General features: G+C 40.1%; 1 protein-coding gene and 2 long non-coding RNA genes across 4 annotated transcripts in view; 2 read left to right on the top strand and 1 right to left on the bottom strand.

Moving 5' to 3' along the window:
• Nucleotides 1-1,823, top strand: part of LOC308462732 — a 20,710-nt gene extending 18,887 nt beyond the window's left edge. The window contains exon 3 of the long non-coding RNA XR_013979278.1: nucleotides 384-1,823. This is a non-coding gene — a long non-coding RNA (uncharacterized lncRNA). The remainder of the gene's footprint in view (nucleotides 1-383) is intronic.
• COPS2 (COP9 signalosome subunit 2) overlaps nucleotides 1-18,739 on the bottom strand; it is a 20,784-nt gene extending 2,045 nt beyond the window's left edge. The window contains exons 1-11 of one of the 2 annotated variants that reach the window (XM_080980472.1): nucleotides 18,623-18,739; nucleotides 11,702-11,815; nucleotides 10,432-10,509; nucleotides 8,343-8,468; nucleotides 6,709-6,819; nucleotides 6,534-6,611; nucleotides 4,794-4,968; nucleotides 4,019-4,197; nucleotides 3,868-3,920; nucleotides 3,164-3,261; nucleotides 1,830-1,912 (exon numbers count right to left, since the gene is read on the bottom strand). In XM_080980472.1, the coding sequence (XP_080836598.1) occupies nucleotides 1,830-1,912; nucleotides 3,164-3,261; nucleotides 3,868-3,920; nucleotides 4,019-4,197; nucleotides 4,794-4,968; nucleotides 6,534-6,611; nucleotides 6,709-6,819; nucleotides 8,343-8,468; nucleotides 10,432-10,509; nucleotides 11,702-11,815; nucleotides 18,623-18,676 (1,149 nt within the window). In that variant the 5' untranslated portion in view covers nucleotides 18,677-18,739. The remainder of the gene's footprint in view (nucleotides 1-1,829; nucleotides 1,913-3,163; nucleotides 3,262-3,867; nucleotides 3,921-4,018; nucleotides 4,198-4,793; nucleotides 4,969-6,533; nucleotides 6,612-6,708; nucleotides 6,820-8,342; nucleotides 8,469-10,431; nucleotides 10,510-11,701; nucleotides 11,816-18,622) is intronic. The other variant, XM_080980473.1, reaches the window with a different exon arrangement.
• Nucleotides 1,921-4,484, top strand: LOC308462745. Its single transcript, XR_013979301.1, has 3 exons — nucleotides 1,921-2,916; nucleotides 3,608-3,705; nucleotides 4,379-4,484. It is a non-coding gene; the product is annotated as an uncharacterized lncRNA (long non-coding RNA).

Raw genomic sequence — 18,739 nt, 5'->3', positions numbered from 1 at the left:
CACTTATAGCTCAATACTATAAACCAGTATTCCCAATTTTGTGACCTCAAGAAGTTTGGACTATTGTAACTTTTGAATAAATGTTTTTTTAAAGAATTTTTTTTAAAAAGATGCTTGGACTATAATTCCAGCACCCTGACATCTGGCCGTGCTATCTGGGGTTTAAATCCAACAACATTTGGAGCACATCAGGTTGAGGAAAGATACAAGTGGGTATATATGACGGTCAAGGAAAGGGTAGGAAAGTTTTAACACAAACAGCAGAATCAGTTATAGTTATCTTGACTTGACTTGCAATAGTAAAACCTATGTACAGGTCAGGCTGTTGAGAGAGGGACAGGGGCCGGGTTCAGATGTAATGCAAAATCATGTTTTTTTTTTAGCTATACATTTTAAAATGTATCTAAGCCAAAGAGTTTGAAGCTGAACTGCAAACCATGGTTTTCACAAACTACTGACACCAATTATGACCAAGCGGCTGCTGCACCATGGAGACTGGAGTGAAACCAACGAAGCTGAATTCTGAGCAGAAAGAAGGAAGGAAAGCCACTCTATACAGTTACACCTTGGTTCTCGAACGCCTTGATACTCATACTTTTTGGCTCCCGAACGCTGAAAACCCAGAAGTGTTCTGGTTTTCAAATGTTTTTCAGAAGCTGAATATCCGACACGTCTTCCACTTGAATGCAGGAAGCTCCTGCAGCCAATTGGAAGCCGTGCCTTGGTTTTCGAACGTTTCGGAAGTCAAACGGACTTCCGGAACGGATTACGTTCGAGAACGAAGGTACAACTGTACCATTGTTTTTCTTGTTGCACATCTGGAAGTTCCAATAATGGCATGGGCTTTTAACTAGCTAGCATAAACCATGGCTTTGCCTTTCACATTTTAAAATAAAGCCAATGAAAACTGAATTCTGTCATAAATTGTGCAAATAACCGTATCTGCCTAATTAATTTTGATTTTGCCAGCTCAGCTGAAGAAAAAGTAGCTGTGCAGGCCTCTGTACCCACTGCAATTCCACTTCAGCCTCCTGTCTGGCTTTTGAGAAGTTAGAAGGCACCGACCACAGCTTTTCAAACTTATCTTTCACAGATGTAATTTCACAGGTTTGTGAGGAAGAGGAATGTGCATCCAACAGCAGTGTTGATCTCAAATTTGCCTCTCTCCCCCTCCATTTAGGAGTAGCAAATACAGAAAATAATTTGAGTTGGCAGTAGTCGACTGTTATTCACCAGACCGTCCCACTTTGATTTCTGTTCCTTTGAAAACTCTAGTTTGCCCCTGCTGCAAGTAACAACCATAATATCGGCAGGCACCCATTTCACTCCAGAATGCCCTATTGAAACAAGTGCACATCATGATGTAGCATCATGCACCGCTGGGTGAAAGAGGGCAGTTGCTAGAGGTGGGAGCTGTTAGAAAATTTGCTGCCATTGACATTTGTAGCAGTGGCAAGCCAAGAAAGAACAAAGGGTGTGTGTGTGTCTGTGTGTGTGTGGCATCACTAATTGTAAGCCCTACCGCCACAAATTAACAGAATTTTCTTCCCACAAAAAACTGCAATCGGTTTTTGAGCCGCTCCTTTTGCTGACCCCCGCCCATAACATTTGAGCCAAAAAATCATCTCATCGCAACCCAGTATCACGGCCTAAACTTATGCTGTGCTCCTCTGGGATTTACAGCATCTCTCACAACCCTGGCATCTGGAAGGGAAGTAGCAAACGACAAGTTGGCCAGCTGTTAAAACCTCCAAGAGAAAAAAATATCAAGATGCAGTTTTTGTAAGCAGATTTAAGTGTAATCCTCTGGAGACAGTGTGTTCAAATACCTTAGAAATAAAAGGAATATGTATTCTTGTGTAAGGCTTAATTAATTTTATAAGCACTTGTGTTCGGATGTTTCGCAAAAGTTCTGGAAAAGAACAAAAGCAAAGTAATTACCGTATGAATACAATGAAAGCACTTTAGATAAAAGCAAATGCATAGGTCTAATTTTATATCTAGCGATCACTACACTTTTACAGATGCATTAGACTGTATATCAAACCCTAAGAATGTACTCTCAAATGACGTTTCCAGCTGGGAATTCATGTGAAATTTAAATCAAACTAACAAATTATTCAACTGTATTTAAATGCTACTAAGGCTTTCCCCCTAACTCAAATGGTAGCTCAGTTTGGAAACAAACTGGGCATCAACCAGTAGAAACTGAAAGTTTCCCAAGTAAATGTCACCAGGTTCAATTCCTGGCATCTTTAGTTAACAGCTACTCAAGACACACTGAGCTGAAAAGGATACTGATTGTTAGTATAGTTCATTAGAGGCCAGGCCTCCAATAGCAGAGGAGTATAACATCACAACTGTAACACAAAGGTTGCCCTATACCTTCGGCTGCCCCATGATATATTGGATCAGAGGCGAGGAGGTTAGTCACACTTTATTTCCTCCCTGGGCCACCCCTCCCACTCATCCTTGAAAGCAGCCTTTCTCAAGCTTGGGTCCCCAAATGCTGTTGGGACTACAACTCCCATCATTCCTGACTACTGGTGCTGCTAGCTAAGGATGATGGGAGTTGTAGTCCAACAACATCTGGGGACTCAAGGTTGAGAAAGGCTACTCTAAAGCTTCAGTGATGAATTATGTATGCTCCCTCTGCTCCATTCCAGCCAAGACTGCCCCCCTAGCCCAATCTTGTTTCTCTTGGCAACTGGGCAGATGTCTCTTGGATTGCCCATGTTGGTGGTTAGGATCAGCGTATGTCCTGGTTTCCCTGGCAACCAGGTCCAATACACTCCAGCCCACCAGCGAACAGCTGTGTGGGACAGTGCGCTAGTCTCACAGATAATCAGGGAGACTCTTTCTGATGTACCATCATGAAGCTGCAATGTATGGTTCCTTCTCCCAACCCCAACACAGGTAAGCTACTCAGCGGCCAGTACAAATTGTTAATACTTAAAATCTATTTTTTTCTTCTTCCAGTCAAACTCCTGTCATTTTTTGTTTTGCAAAATCATTTTATTCAGCCTTATCTAGCACAAATTATTATTTCGGTTACATTTTTATCATGCTTTCGCTACAAAAGAAGGCATTTTTTTTTATACATTGTGGACATGGATGAGGAGCTCGGGCTGGCTAAAATCACAAGACTTCTTCACAGCTATACCTTCAATGTGTTCCCTTATGAAGGGATCGTCCATGATGTTACTGTGATTTGTCTTCAGAATCTTCTCAAATTCAGTGATGTCGTTATTCTGATAGGCACTTCAAGTGAGAAAGAGAGCATGTGCACTATATTACAATTTAGTCAATTAGGAAAGAAAACAGATAACAGAATTTGATTGCTCTGATCCAAACAGAGGTGAAAACAATATCTATAGTGAGCTTTACCCTCCAGTTTCCGAGGATCAACAGAAACTGAAGGTGAGTATTCAAATTGCTAAGTATGACCGAAGGCTTGGGCAAAGTGAGTGTACTTCTCTTTCAGCAGACCTTCATACCACAACAACAGAAACTACTTTTGGAAGTCCCCTATTTCAAGAATAGCTTGCCATGTGGTATTAGGGGAGGATAGGGGTTTGACAAACACACATTTTTTATTCTTTCACAGGGCCTGGGGTTAGCTGAATGGTTCTGTGGCTCCTGACTTGTATGCAGAGAATAAGGATTTTACTATTCAGTGCAATCTCATTTACAGTAAAACGGAATGTGAGTATGTCTTCAGCACATTTTGAAAATCTGAGATTTGGTAAACTTTCTTATGTTAAGGGTAATTTTGACACCAACTTTTGAGTTTGTTTCTACAGCTCACTAGATTATTTAGATTAAAATTTGCTTCTAGCTTTGCCCTTAAGGGAAACTAGCTCTTACCTTACTAAATTTGTCATTGCTAGAATCTCTGGATCATTTTTGTATGGTTTTGCCTGAACAGGACAGAAACAACAATAAGCATATTTAGATACCAACTAAAAGGTTTATGCTAATTGCCTTCATACAAGCAGTAAGAAACTGACAACTGTACCTCCTGAGAGTCAAATGGGTTTATTCCAGACTTCATCAGCATGTTTGCTAGGACCAAATATTTTAAGCAAGTGGTTCTTCTTGGACTCCCTGATTCATCATAATTCTTGAATGCTTCAAAGAAATCAGTATGTGCCTTTTCAAATTCACCTTCTCTTAGGTGCATTTTACCACCACATTCTGAAAGAAAAACAAGCAGAGATCAATATTGTTGTCTTACAATTACCAGACATATTCCATCTAGCATGCTATATATTTTCAATATGGATACCAGCAGGACTTCTATAAATGATCTTTTATTTTCTAATTCTGACAAAGGGCAAACACACCAAATAACAGAACTTCATTTGTGATCTTCCAGATTGTACAACCTACTCCAAGCACGTATTCTAAAGAGAAGTAAAGAAGGACACTGCCACCCTGGGGCAAAGATTCAGCTGTTACATTAAAAAAAACCCTACTATAAATACATTTGTTCAGATGGAATTATTCCAAATAGAAAACTTCATATCACGGAAACATTATGTTGTGGAATATGCCTTGAGCAAACAATATGCTAGGATTTGCATCTACACACAAGGAAGTGATGCATTCCTACAAAAACATTATTTCCTGCATCATGTACAATCCAATAAAATCCTTTGTAATAAAAGCAGACAAAAGATGCTCAGATTTTAACTACCTGACTTTATGCAATAGGAAAATACAGGATAAATGCAGTGAACTAACTAGACAAATGCTATGTGATCTGATAACGAAATGTAAACAGCACTTGCCTCTGATGACCCCCATGATCAGTGGATGGGGGATGGCAGACTTGATGTGCAATGACTGTTCATATAGTGCTTTAAGTTTTTTATTATTTTTCTGTGCTGTATACATTTGAATTTCCAAAGCATATATTTCCAATAGCTGGGTACCCTTCTTAAGGTCGTCTTCTCCATCATCAGTCTAACAAAAAGGAAGAAAGATGTGCACTGTAAATTGGGAAAGAAATTACGACTCTCTTCGCCATAAAAATCTTAACCTGCACACTTAAATATACCATAATCAGAACTTAAAGCATAGTATTATCTCACATTCCATATAAGCTTTCCTGGGACAGAAAACTGAAGTAGTGTCTTGCATGGGTTAAAAAATCAACACACATTTTTTAAAAAACCCTAATCTTACTAAAAGGACAGAAAAAATAGTCACCATTTGCTACTGATCACATTAGTTGAATGTAGATGCATAAAGCAAAAACTCAGCACAATATGTAGCCTGTTACTGTTTTGCCAAACCATAACAATTACAAAACTAATTTCTATTTCCGTGTAAGCTGATATAGTGACTCAGGCTATTTAGGGCTTCTTTGATCATAACTAGTACCTTCGATGGGCTCCAAAAACACACTGGCAACCAATGCAAATGAACAACTTATCAGAGTCCTGACATCGCCAGCAACAGAATTCGGAACTAGTAAATGCTTCTGTTTTTTTTTTTTTTTTTATGAATATTTATTCCAATTTTAAAACTTACAGAAAAAGAAAAAAGTAGAAAAAGAGAAACAAATCACATACATCTTATACAAAAAACAAACAATACAAAAGAAAAATACAAAAGACAGAAAATCACCATAAAAAGGTAACAAAAAATCAAATTAAACCTTTAAAACCGTTTTCCCATTTACTTATTTCCGTGACTTCCTCTCACCTCTCTGCTTTGTATTCTAGTTTAAATCGTATCTCCAGCAAATCCTTCTAACCTTCTTTTCATTTACTTATTTTAACATTCGAAAGTATTTAGTTCTCCTCTATCTTTATTTTACACTTCATATTTACTTATTCCATTATACTCTGTCTGCCAATACGGTCTAATATTCTTCTCCAACCTTTTCTAACATTCTTTTATATTACAGTATTTCTGAAGATATATTTTAAATTTTTTCCAATCTTCTTCCATCGACCCTTCTTCCTGATCTCGAATTCTGCCGGTCATCTCAGCCAGTTCCATATAGTCTATCACTTTTCTCTGCCATTCTTCTCGGGTAGGCAATTCTTGTGTCTTCCAGTATTTTCCAATAAGTATTCTTGCCGCTGCTGTCGCATACATAAAGAAATTCCTGTCCGGAACTAGTAAATGCTTCTGGATCATCTTCAAGGGCACTGCATACAGTGCATCTGAAAAACTAACTTGGTACACATCTCTGTAGCACATTCTTCTTCTATGCAACACTCACCAGAGACAGAAAGGGGATGATGCCTTGTATTGGGTACGGTCTTTATAGGACTTTAGATTTGTAGTGCTGAATATAGGACCTTAGTAGTGATACAATCACTGTGAAACATTTCTCCAGAGGTGCTTGCCAAACCACCTCATTATCAAGTTTTGGGTGTTTTATTCAGTATTGAAAAGCTGCGTTTTAGGGTTGTCTCAAGGCAACTCACAACATAATAAAACACATTATAAAAAATAAAATCCCCCCTGTAATAAGTACATTTTGAAAACAGTTTAGAAAATATATTGTAACATACCTGGCATGACTGATGGAGCTGGCGCAAAATCTTCTGTAGTTTCCCATACTCTTCTCGTTCTAAATATAATTTGCCAAGCTGTAAACAACAAGTTGCTTTTTAAAAACACACTGTGAGTTCTAAACACACACTAAAAAAAAATACTTTTAAACAAAATCCCCCTTGCCCATTATACCTTTGTGTTTGTCTTAAACCACAATCTATCATTCTTAGCATCTTTCAGAGCTTCAAGTGTTGTCTCATAAAATTCCTGAAGCAAATCCATCTGGCATAAAAAATCAGAATTCTATAATTGTAAACAGCAAATTTGTGTCTGTTAATAAAGTCAACATGAACATACGCAAAGAGCAAGATTAAACTACAGTATGTAATACATCAGATGAAGAAATCAACAACTTATACATTGTAACATCTATTTAAGGCATACATACTTTTGTTATTGAGAAAAACTTAACAAAGAATAACTTCCAATATCTTTCCCAAGGAGTTCTGCTTAATAGTTAAGATGTGCCACCATATCTTGGGCATAATTATGTACCCTCACCTGGGCTCTCAATTTCTCTGAAAGCTGTAGATTCTACTCCCCCTTTATGGGAATAAAGCTGTGGCAACGTCCCCTCTCCCCATCTTTTGGCCCTCACTAAACTGAGTCAACTGTTCGTGTTGGAACCTAATTGGCTGCTTTCTTTAGGCACCAGGGATGACAGAGCAGCCATAGTAGTGAAAGGAGGATAATGTAGAGTCCAGGCATAGGCAAATTCCAGCGCTCCAGATGTTTGGAACTACAATTCCCATCATCCCTAGCTAACGGGACCAGTGATCAGGGATGGTTGGAATTGTAGTCCCAAAAATCTGGAGGGCCAGAGTTTCCCTATGCCTGGTCAGTCGTTTGGATGGGAGATTTATTAGCATTCATAACTGCTCAAGCTATTCTCTAGCTGCAAAAGTAGAAATAGTGATTTCTCAAAAGGCTCTGGGATTCTGCCAAGAGCTCTTGTGTCATGCTATTTATCACTCACAACTCTAGGCAACGGCTCTTCAAAGTGTCTTGGAAAGGCACAGGCCAGGGTAGATCTTCCTGACCCCAGAAAACTCAGCCCATGAAAGCAAGTCACACAGAGCTCATGGCAGAACCAAAATACTTCTGCAATCCAACTTTTAGAAGCAAACCCAATCAGGCAGGGATTTGAAAACCTAGTACATGCAGATGCCAACTGTTTTAAAACTGAGATAGTGTTTTGGAACTGTCCTGTTGAAGTATAGCTGACAGAGCAACAACAATAAAGCTGGAAGGCTCAAGGATTTCATGGCCTTCTGCAGAACTCCTCCAAGAATATTCTTCAGCATTTTTTAAATAGTCTGCACGTTTCTGATGGGCAGAGAGAAGAGCACTGCATTGTTACATATTAGATTAGGGTGGGGTGTTTTTTTGCTGAGTTCTGTTAAGGAATCAATGAGTGCTGACAGGGCTCTGTTGAAATCCCCATATTCTCTCTCTCATCCTGAGCATAGTCTAAAACAGATACACCAATATCAGTTCAGTACAGTTCATACGACATCATGAGAAACACTAGGTGACATTAAATTGCACACAGGGGCTCAGTCCATGAAAATTCACAACAAAAACATTCTCTATGATTGAGAAGTACAAATCTGCAGTTCTAAATTATAAATCTAACTCAGTGCTCTCCCTACCTATTTTACTGATAGCGAGAGAGAGACTAGCAAGAGGCAACAGTGCAATTATTCTCTAAGTTCATTTTTTAAAAAGGTGCAAAACCTAGAATTTGGAAGGAAGGATAATCTAACCTGCTTGGAAGTGGAGATATAATCAAGAATAGAATTGATGGATTTTTCAGAATAATTCCTTGTAACTGCACTCCGTATGTATGTCAATAGTTGTTTATATCTGTTCATCATTTCAGGAAAGTTAGTCTGCAAGGGAGAAAAAAACAACTAAGCATTTAGGACTAGAAGCAGAGTCTAACTGGTGGCATTCAAAAATAATCACACAAAAGTGTATATTTTTGGTACACTGCATGTGCAACTAGAGGTGTGCAATTTTAAAACCACAGAGTGTGCATACATTTGGAATGAGCACATTATTCACAGATGGAAAAGTGGGAGTGATTTAGTTTAGATATTTTAGAAGAAAATGACCTTACGTAATACAAATACTATATAGGAGGATTACCAATGAGGCATCTGCAGGTGCAACAGTACTCTTGAACTTCCCCTGATACCTGCAAATATGGTGAGGGTAGCTACCTTTTTCCTCGAAAAGACATGAAGTTGGAGGAGGAATCTTGTAAAAGCAATACTCTTTGAATTCTATGTGCTTTCAAAACTTAGTACAGCAGCTAAACAGAAAGAGGAGTGACCAAGTGGGGAGGAAGGAAAGAGCAGCAATCTGAGAGGAGGAAAACAGAGTGACCGGGGGTAGACAGTGGGGTGCTACAAGTGTCAACAGAGAGAAAAAGGCATATGCACACAGTAAAATGGATCATTTTGAAACTGCAATTTTTCATGGTCTCCCTCTCCCTGCATGAACATAATCAAATCACAGAAGACATGTCTCCATTGAACAGAACTATGAAAATTACAGATCTGATGCTGTCCAGTGCTACCATATTGCAAAAACCTGGATCCAAGGTAGAGATCTTTCTGCATCCTCAACATTTTTTTTTTACAAGGGATTCCCACAAAACCACCATCCAATCATAGGTCACCTGTGTGTTCTGTGATTTGTTAATGATTTTGTCGTCGTCGTCGTCCTATGTAAAAATCTTGAAGACCTAGAAGGGTCCATGCCTTAGATCAATGTTTTTGCAGTGCTGAAAAGCACTGTGGGCGGGGGGGGGGGGGCGGCGGCTCATATAGAACCAAGCAAATTAATTCTGCTGGACCCAACTTTTGCCAAGACCCCATGGAATGGAATTGTGTGTGTGTGTGTTTCTGTCTGTTGTGTGACCTGGTGGAGAGAAGCAACTAGAGCATGTGGTCCTTATGTCATTCTCTCAAAGTTCTAAATGTCACCACCACACTGTGAAAGTTTCAATCTAACGTTAAACTTTGGTGTAGCGTTACGTGCACAAGCCTTGGGCTCAGGCAGTCCCCACCAACTCACCTTCTATGGTTGTGAGAACAGCACAGGAGTTCATTTCCATTTACCACAATATGTTACATCTGAACACTAACCTGTGATTAATCTTAACCACAGATTATTGAAACAAGATAATCAGAAACCATTATTTATGAAGTTGGCTTTTTCAGTAAAACCACTCTTTAGCATTCTGACATAAGCTAAATTGCAGTTAAAATGGGAAGCAAAAGTTTATAATCTAATTCTTGCTGCCAAGCAGGAGAGGGGAAGAAGGCTCAGATCTCATTCACGTAAGGCTAAATCAAACATTAGTGTTACGCAGTCTTCAAGATATTTCTCCCTACAGGATATTAATGGATACTTAAGGAAGATGGAAACAGGTTCTATGTACGTTTAATGCATTAAGACCCACAGGTATAAAGCTTTATTATTACTTTTACAATGATAATGTTCGCTGTTATAGGCAGTAGTGCCAGTATATGTGAAAACTAGTTTATTGCTAGTCTGAAGAGGGCATCAACTTTTTTACTTAAAAAAAAAGAAATACAGACACTTGTACAAGAAATATATTGGTTTGGGAAATCTCTCATATGCATTTATTAATTTATTCATTATAGAGCAATCTTGTGACAACTGCAGCAATGCTGAGTTATATCAGCAATGAAGTGCCTTTTGGGTACATGTAAGCAAATGAAAGGAGGAAGACTGCCATTTGATAAAAGTGGCTTGCTGCCTACTTATATGGTTTAATTTCAAATACAGAAAAATAGCAAGGAAAAACAGTATACAGCTTACCAATTTGAAATTTATTTTTATCATCTGTTTTAATGCTTTGAATCCCCATTCTCCCTTTTCACCTTCAAGCTCCAAAACCTATAAAAAAAACCACATAAATCAAAGATAATTGTTTTTCTAGATATCTGTAAATTTCATTAAGTTATGCTGAAGCCTATTTAACAATATACCAAGGCAGTCCGGAAATGCTTTTGCAATGTTGTCATTCTACTAACTCCCACTGCTGTCTAACTTGATAGCTTGGTGATGGTCAAAGACATAGATAAATCTTCATCAAGAACTCACTCCTTCCCCACTATTTTGCTGATTCTGTGATGTTTCATATTTACCATGTCATGTAAAAATCCCATCCAATGCAACTTTTCAAGCATTATTGGAATTGTCACCGATTCAAGAATTCTGGACCTATTACTGAGTATTCCAAGTTAGGCTGCACTGGAACTTATATATACTGCAGAACATGAATGGGCCACCTAGAGATCTGCTAGAAGATCCTGATCAACCTTCTGCTATAGAACAAAAATAATTTTAAAAAGACCTTGAGATTTCACAAAAAAAGCATATGTATTAGTTTCTCCCCTGCGTTATGTTCTGAGACTAATGTGTCTTTAACAACTTAAAAAGTCATATCACAAGCAAATATAATCAAGAAACCACCAGAGTAGTGCATAAGTGGATGAAACCAGCAGGAGTCTGGCTTGTGGTATTGTCCAAGCAATGAAGAAAACAAACCACATGCCTGGGTTTGGACAGCATGGTAAGTTAGGCTTATTCTGTCTGTGGCACTGCAGCAGCAGGAGAGGAGTCCTGGAAACTTTTGAGCAGCATGCATGAGTATGCTCCTTGTCTGCATTAAGCCAAACTATGGCTTAACATGACATATGAACCATGCCTATGTCCGCACTGACATTGACGCTAGGAGTGCTTAGCCCAGACCACATTATACAAACCTGCTTCATACTATGGTTTGATAACGTCTAGAGTTAGAAAGCAAAACATTAGCCATAACTGGCTAATGAAATGAGGACGAATGTCCCAAGACTAATGGGCAGAGTTACAGCTGCATCAGGCCACCATAGATCAGAAAGCTCTTACAAACTTGGAGGAAAACATTTAGTTGGAACATAATAATAATAATAATAATTATTATTATTATTATTATTTATTTGTACCCCACCCTCCCCAGCTGGAGCCGGGCTCAGGGCTGCTAACATCATAAAACTAACACAGTAACATGTGTAGCAATATAAAGAAACAAAAAACTATAAACCTTCTGAAAACTGCTGAGTGCTGCTTTGGGGTCATCTTCCTTCAGGGCTTTAGAGTTATAGTACTGATTCTCCAAATCCACATTTGGTTCAGAGTTGCTGTCTTCAGAATATTCCTACGTTCAAAGGGTGGAAAGAAATAATGCAGGTTAAAGCATTAAAAATACTAAGTGATTTGTAAATAAGATAAGAACAGGGGGTTGGGGAGTGGGGGACAGACATCAACCTATGTTGCTACAGTTTGACTTAAGAAGAGTTATTTTTACATTTTTTAAAAAAAATATTTCAAACAAAATACAAGTACACATAATGCTGAGATGCAAGGGCAGCAGTCTTTACTAGTACACTTTTGATCTACTCAAAAGAAATTCCAGCCAAAAATAGTAACAGCTTTAGCTTAATAAAAGGAAAAAGCCCTACACGTGATCCTATAGTTGATGCTGAATCATAATGCATAGCTACCTTCCACAGATAACTGTTTGAATTGTGGGCAAAATGGTGAAGCAATAAAGACCAGAATGAGTTCTCAGGCATGTTTTCCAGTTCATTTAGACCAGGCATAGGCAAACTCCAGCCCTCCAGTTGTTTGGGACTACAATTCCCATCATCCCTAGCTAACAGGACCAGTGGTCAGGGATGATGGGAATTGTAGTCCCAAACACCTGGAGGGCCAGAGTTTGCCTATGCTTGTTTTAGACCCATGGTTGTTAACTGGAAGATGTTAATGCAAACCACTAATAGTATCTGGTCTTTGAGAGACTACTGAGGGGTTATCTACCTCAAAATGGGAGTGTGCATCAGCTGTGTACCCTGAATTACGAGGCAAACTGGACTGGTTCAGGGAAGATTCTCACATTTCTGAGTCAGATCTCACCATTAACAAGGCATCTTCAGTCACACCTGGGGCTTCTTGAACTTCCAAGACACTTTGCAGCCTTGGCTGTCTAAAAAATGCATCACAGTTGTTCCACCACATTGTGGAGAAATGAAATCAAGCTGTTTAAGGAAATATCCCTTTAGAAGGGCTGAATATCTTTTATTTTGATGGGCAGGTCTACCTTTTTAATCATGATTAATTCCCCAGCGTGCTCTTTTATCACAGAGGTTTGGGAAAGCGATTACAAATTTGTTTTTTCCTCCCACTTGCAAGTCAATGAAGAAAGCTCCAATGTATCCCCTAAAATCCATGGGAGTGGGGCACAGAAGCCCCATCACCATCATTCAAGCTTAGGATAACACAGTCCTTGCTATGTGTGTGGCAAGAAGCTGTTTTTCCACCACACCATTTTCCCACGTGAGTCCATGGAGAAATCACTTTCTCCCAGAATTGAAGATATATCCTCAAAAAATTATTTGGGGGGGCAAAAGCCCACTGCCCACCAACAATTTCTGAGGTAACAAAGTCCTTACTAGGGGTGAATTCCCCCACCCCAGATGTTCCTGGTGATCCATGCTCTTTTTCCCGCTACCACTCCCTTCCCCGCTACAATTTCTATTGTACCCAACCGGAAAACTACTGCAGCTGTCATTCTGAAACTTAGCTGGCTCCAATCCCTCAAAATAGGTAACCATGCCTGCAAATTGCTTCCAATTCCGGCTGAAAGTGTAAAAAGAAGAACCCAGACTTTAAAGGTGACCTGTGTGGAAACCCCTGGATGTATCAGTCTACAAACTGGCAGGCTTAACTCACTTCGAAGGGGCTGCTATACCCACAAATTTCATTTGTGAAGAGAGGTGGGAAAGCTATAAGCATTTTTAGATTCTGAATTATAGTGAACGAGGGCTGAGTGCAAGGTAGGGAGAAGCACAGCTTCATTTTTACCAGATCTAATTCAGTTGTACTGTACACATAGCACCTCTGAAACAGATCAGGTTGAACCTTGAGGCAAGCGCACACACCCCACCTCAAATTTGTGCTTGTGTTCACAAGAGTACAGTATTTCTCTCTAGAAGTATAAACCTGAGAAGGCAACCTTAAGTTTTATTTCCATGAACATGAAGACATAGGCACACAAAGACAGTTTGGTGGATTGAGAAGTTTAAAAAGAACAGTAAGTGAAGTTATGGCTTGAAAGAGGCAGACATTCTCAGCATGCAGCGTAGCTCCAAGTCATCAACACACGCACATGGCATTAACCTCACTTGTTGCTGTGTTGCCAGGGAGATAAACCTGGGCATTTTTAAAATGTCAGCATGCCCCTTGTCCAATCACAACATAAAAGGAATTGCATAAAATATTCAGAGAGCAAAAACATATTACATTTCACTGGTAGCAGTTTACTCTGCACATTATGGCATTCTGTTCTTGCACTAGTCAAGTTCATTGGAGACAGGGATACCTGGTTCACATACAATATCCTAAATATTGGGAGTGAACACCCTCACTCTCTTTTCCTTGTTCTCTGGTATAAATTCCCTAATCTATCTTCTCTTGTCAGCTTTCACGTAACTTAGCCATGCATATGCAGAACGTATGGTTATCTTTAACCATTAACCTGCTGTAACCGCCCTGTTGGATCATACCAAAAGCCTTTTAAATCTACCATTTTGCTCTCACAGTGGAAAACCAGACAGAAAGAGGATGAATTCTTAATGGCTACAGTTGTCGGGGGTGGGGAACAGGTTCAGTTCTCACCCTGGTGATGTCTCTGAATGCATCCTTTTACCTTCTGCTATAGTGGCATGATTGACATTCATTTCCTTGGGAAAAGAAAGTGTGTCATCTACACAAATGATTACAGAAAGTTAAAATCTTGTCCCTCCATCCTTAGCTGTCTAGATATTGGTGACCAGGATTCTGCAGGAAGATGTGGTGCACTTCTTTAAATATATAATCCCTCTCTTGAAACTGACACCCCCCCCACCCACACCTGTAGCAACAAACATTTCACTAGTTATTAATGTGGATCTATAAGTGTATGTGAACTTTCCAAAGAAACAGAAGCAAAACATAAAGATCCCTGTGAAAAGGAGATTTCAAATTTAGATTTCAGCAGTGTGGAAGTTCGGACAACAAACAGAAAGAAGCATCAAGGTGAGTTTCACACACTATGGCTGCAATCCTACACCCACATTGGACTCAGTGGGACTTTCTTATGAGTAGACACATCTAGGTATCGTGCTAGGTTTTGGTTGGGGATGAAGACTGAAGCTGAATGCATGCAGATGGCAAAGTGTAGGTGTTCTGGGAGAGTTACAGGAACAAGGGTTTGAAGTTAGGCATAAATTTAGCCAATGAACATTGGCACTATCTATCACATTTCAGAGGAACAAAAGCCATCAACTTATCCCTTTTCTGAAGATAACATTATGCAAAACTGTGCAAGTCATGATTGATACAGACATTAACATTCAAATTTATTCTCCTGTTAAATGCTTCTACTAGCTTCTTTATCATTTGTTTAAAGTTTTGTCTTATCCAAAGAATGTCAGTTTGTTTTGGGAAGTACGGTATATTGCTTTTTAAAGTCATATATGTAAGATGACTCTAGGTTTGTACAGCTTTGTTTAAAAGCCTCTGCAATGTAGTTTTCCTTAAAGAATGCTCACTGATCTGTGGAAAGCAAAGCTGTTACTATGCAAATTCCTCCTTTTAAGGGTAAATACACACACTTGATGTTCAATACTTATTTCAGAATCCAACTGCTGGGATTGAGAAACAGTGTCCTCCTCCTCCATTTCGAAAGGGCAGCATCAAATATCCCTTTGGTACATCACAGCATCACCATTAAACAGAAATGGATTCTTAACCTGTTGAAGTCCTGTCTTACAAATAATTTTATCTACTATAATGACCCTACAGCAAACATCTACACACCCAAACTATGTCCTCATGTATTGTAACATGGCAAGAAAAGTCAATTGCATGGAAGAAAAATAAATGCCATCCAGGAACATGCTTAGTTCTCCCTATCCAATATACTTTCAGTTCATGCTGTATTAGGGGGAAAGTTAGGAGGGCTTTTCCACTGCTACTACACCTACCTAACAAGTGACTGGTGCTCTCTTGCTGATAACTTTTATCTCCAATGCAAGGAGAGAGGGAGGTGGCTTTGCAGAACAAGCATAGCTACCTGTGAACACATTTTCCTGAACTAGGCAAAGTTATGAAGAAATGGACAATAGATGAATGTATTTTTGGGGGGGGGGATGCTACTGGTGTGAAAGAGTGTATCAGGAAGCAGTGGTCTGAAGCTTATTTAAAAGCATGGTGTGCTTCTAAATATTATTGCCTTGCTGGATCAGAAGGTCTAGCACTGTTTCCAGCAAGGCCCAGGCAGATGTTTCTGAAAGCTTATAAATAGGACATTAAAGAGACAGTCGTCTCCTGCTTGCCCCAGCACCTGGTTTTCAAGGACAAACTACTTCTGCACATGAAGGTTCTATTTAGCAATCACGGCAAGTGGCTGTTAACCCTGCAGGAACATGAATAAAAACAAACTGTACCCCCTCCACAAAGCATGTTGTACATAGTTAAATAATGAAACTTGCTCCCATAAGAGACAGTGATGCCACCAACTTGGATGGCTTTAAAAAAGGATTAGCCAAATGCAGGGAGGACAAGGCTATTGATGGCTACTAGCCATAATGGCTATGTTCTACCTCCACGCTCTGAGGCATTATGTCTCTGAATACCAGTTGCTGGAAATCACAGGTAGGCAGAGTGCTGTTGTGCTCATGTTGTGCTTGCAGACTTCCCACAGGCATCTGGTTGGCCATAGTGAGAACAGGATGCTGGATAAAATGGGCAACAGGACTGATCTAGCATGCTTGTCTTACATTCCTATGTGAGTTGTGTTCCAGCAACATCTGAAGAGGCACAGGTTTCCTACACTGATTTATAAAGGGACCTGTATAGTAGACATCTATTGCTTTCTTTGCTTGATTCACAATGTAATCATCCATTCAGCATTCAAGTTAGTTTGAATGATTGTTCATTGATCCAACTAAAATTCTCTGCCCAAAACTCTCCTCAACCTGCAAATCTGGGCAGTGATTATACTTGTATCAGCAAAGTATGGACACATGTTTAGATCAAAGATGGGGAACCTGTGGTCAGCAGTCAGGGATGATGGGAGTTGTAGTCTAGCAATATCTCACAGGTTGTTCAGCTCTCTGAAAAAAAGCACTTGTAAAATTTTGTGTAAGTGGAAAAGTTCAACTACTGTACACTGAAACTGTGTTAATTTACAGTAGCTCCAGATCTGTGCTGATGCACTACATGGTTGTTGGGTATCTTAATTAATTCCTTAATTCTGTAAGTAAAGGTTGTGTTGCATTCTACAGGAGGAAAGGTGATCTGTTCACATCCCATAATCAAGTCAATATGCATAGAAAAGTTGTGGAGCGGGAAAATATAGCAATTTTAAACACTGGACTGTCTACATATCTGTCAAAAAGTTATAAACTGACAGAAACCTTATTTATAATAATGCTAAACCTGTGACTATCATACATCAAGGTGTACGTAATCTACTGTGGTCTATGCTGACTGACAGCAGTCTTCCAAGGTCACAGACAAGCACCTTTCCTAGCTGTGCTGCCTGAGATCTTTTTAACTTGACATGCCAGGAGCTGGACCTTGTGAACTATGGGTCTTCATTAAGATAACTGTCACCCTATCCCCCTTGGCAGAGCTTGTACAGGATACTATAATATACCCATAACATATCTGTCAGTGTTCTGAAGGGTTTATAGATGTGAGAAAAAATATACACATTGACAGTCAAGAGTTTGAGATTAAGACTATGCTTGTAATTTCTTCTCTGTTTGAATGGTTCTTTGGAAAGGCCATAATAAAACAATAAGTTCATAATGAAATGATATAGGGACATGAGGAAGTTGTAGAAACTGACATTACACATAAGCTGTTGCTAAAAGGAAGAAGCATGACTTTTCATTCAATCCTACGCATGGCTTCTTGGAAATTGATTCCCACCAAGCATGCATAGAATGGCAATCTAATAGTATTCCGTGTTTTATATTAAAACAGGAGAACTTCATTGCACAGGTGGCAAATAACTACACAGTTCTATGAAAATTTCAAAACTGTTTTCCTCTGTGTAATCACAAGTACACAACAATATATCCTGACCCAAAAGAGATGCATGACACATTTCAAAACAATTTTTTTTAAAAAAACCCAGCAATATCACATCTATTAAACTCAGCCACTGCCTCAAATTTTAAGAGTTCCCTTTCAGCAACACAGACCGATTCATACTGCAAACACACGTGTGTACACACACACACACACACGAAAAAAAAAGAAAAAAAACACCACATGAAGCAGTAACCAGTATTATACAGAAAAGGCCCGTTTCCCACTGCAGTGTATCCCAGTTGGAGTGCATCTGTGTGCTAACCCGTTTCTCACCTCCTCGTCTCTGAGCTGACCCTGGCAGAGACAGCGATCACCCCTAAGCACCCGAAAGGGGCCGATTCTGGCTCCCTCCTCTTCGATGTTAAGGCATTTAAGGGTGGGGAGGGGAACAATACTAGGGCCCTCCTAAGCCCTTTCGTCCCTGCCTCTCCAAATCCAAAGAAACGGTTCTTTAACCCACAGGGGGCCCAGACTTCTGGCTGGGCCCGAGAAGGGGCCTACTCCTGCAGCCTCAGGTTTTGACTGGGCTGGGGGTGCCGGTGGCAGGATGAGACACAGAGAAGGTAGGTGTCCCCCCCCCCCTCGAACTATCCCCACTCACGAGCTTCCTCTGCCTGCCCCACTTTCCCACCTCTGAGGCGGGGGGAACAGGCTGGCCTTGTCACTGCACTTGAAAGGAAGGCGAGGGAAGCATCCCTGAGGGAGTCGAGGGGAGGCTCCGGAGGACCCCCTCCCGGCCTGGAAGCTCGGCCTCCCCCCGCCGCCGGGGGCCGGCCTCCCTTTCCCCCGCCGCAGCCTGCCTCCACCCCCTCAGCCTTACCAGGTCGTAGTCCTCCTCATCATCGCACATGAAATCATCCTCCATGTCAGACATCTTGGCCGGAGGACGCGCGCGCGGAGGGGGGGGGGAGGGGGAGGGGGAGGGGGAGGGGAGGGG

Source organism: Podarcis pityusensis (genome assembly GCF_964106645.2).
Source record: "Podarcis pityusensis genome assembly, chromosome: 14".
In the NCBI taxonomy this organism is placed as follows: domain Eukaryota; kingdom Metazoa; phylum Chordata; class Lepidosauria; order Squamata; family Lacertidae; genus Podarcis; species Podarcis pityusensis.
The sequence above is the reverse complement of the archived record's forward strand: the minus strand, read 5'-3'. Positions and strand labels throughout refer to the sequence as shown.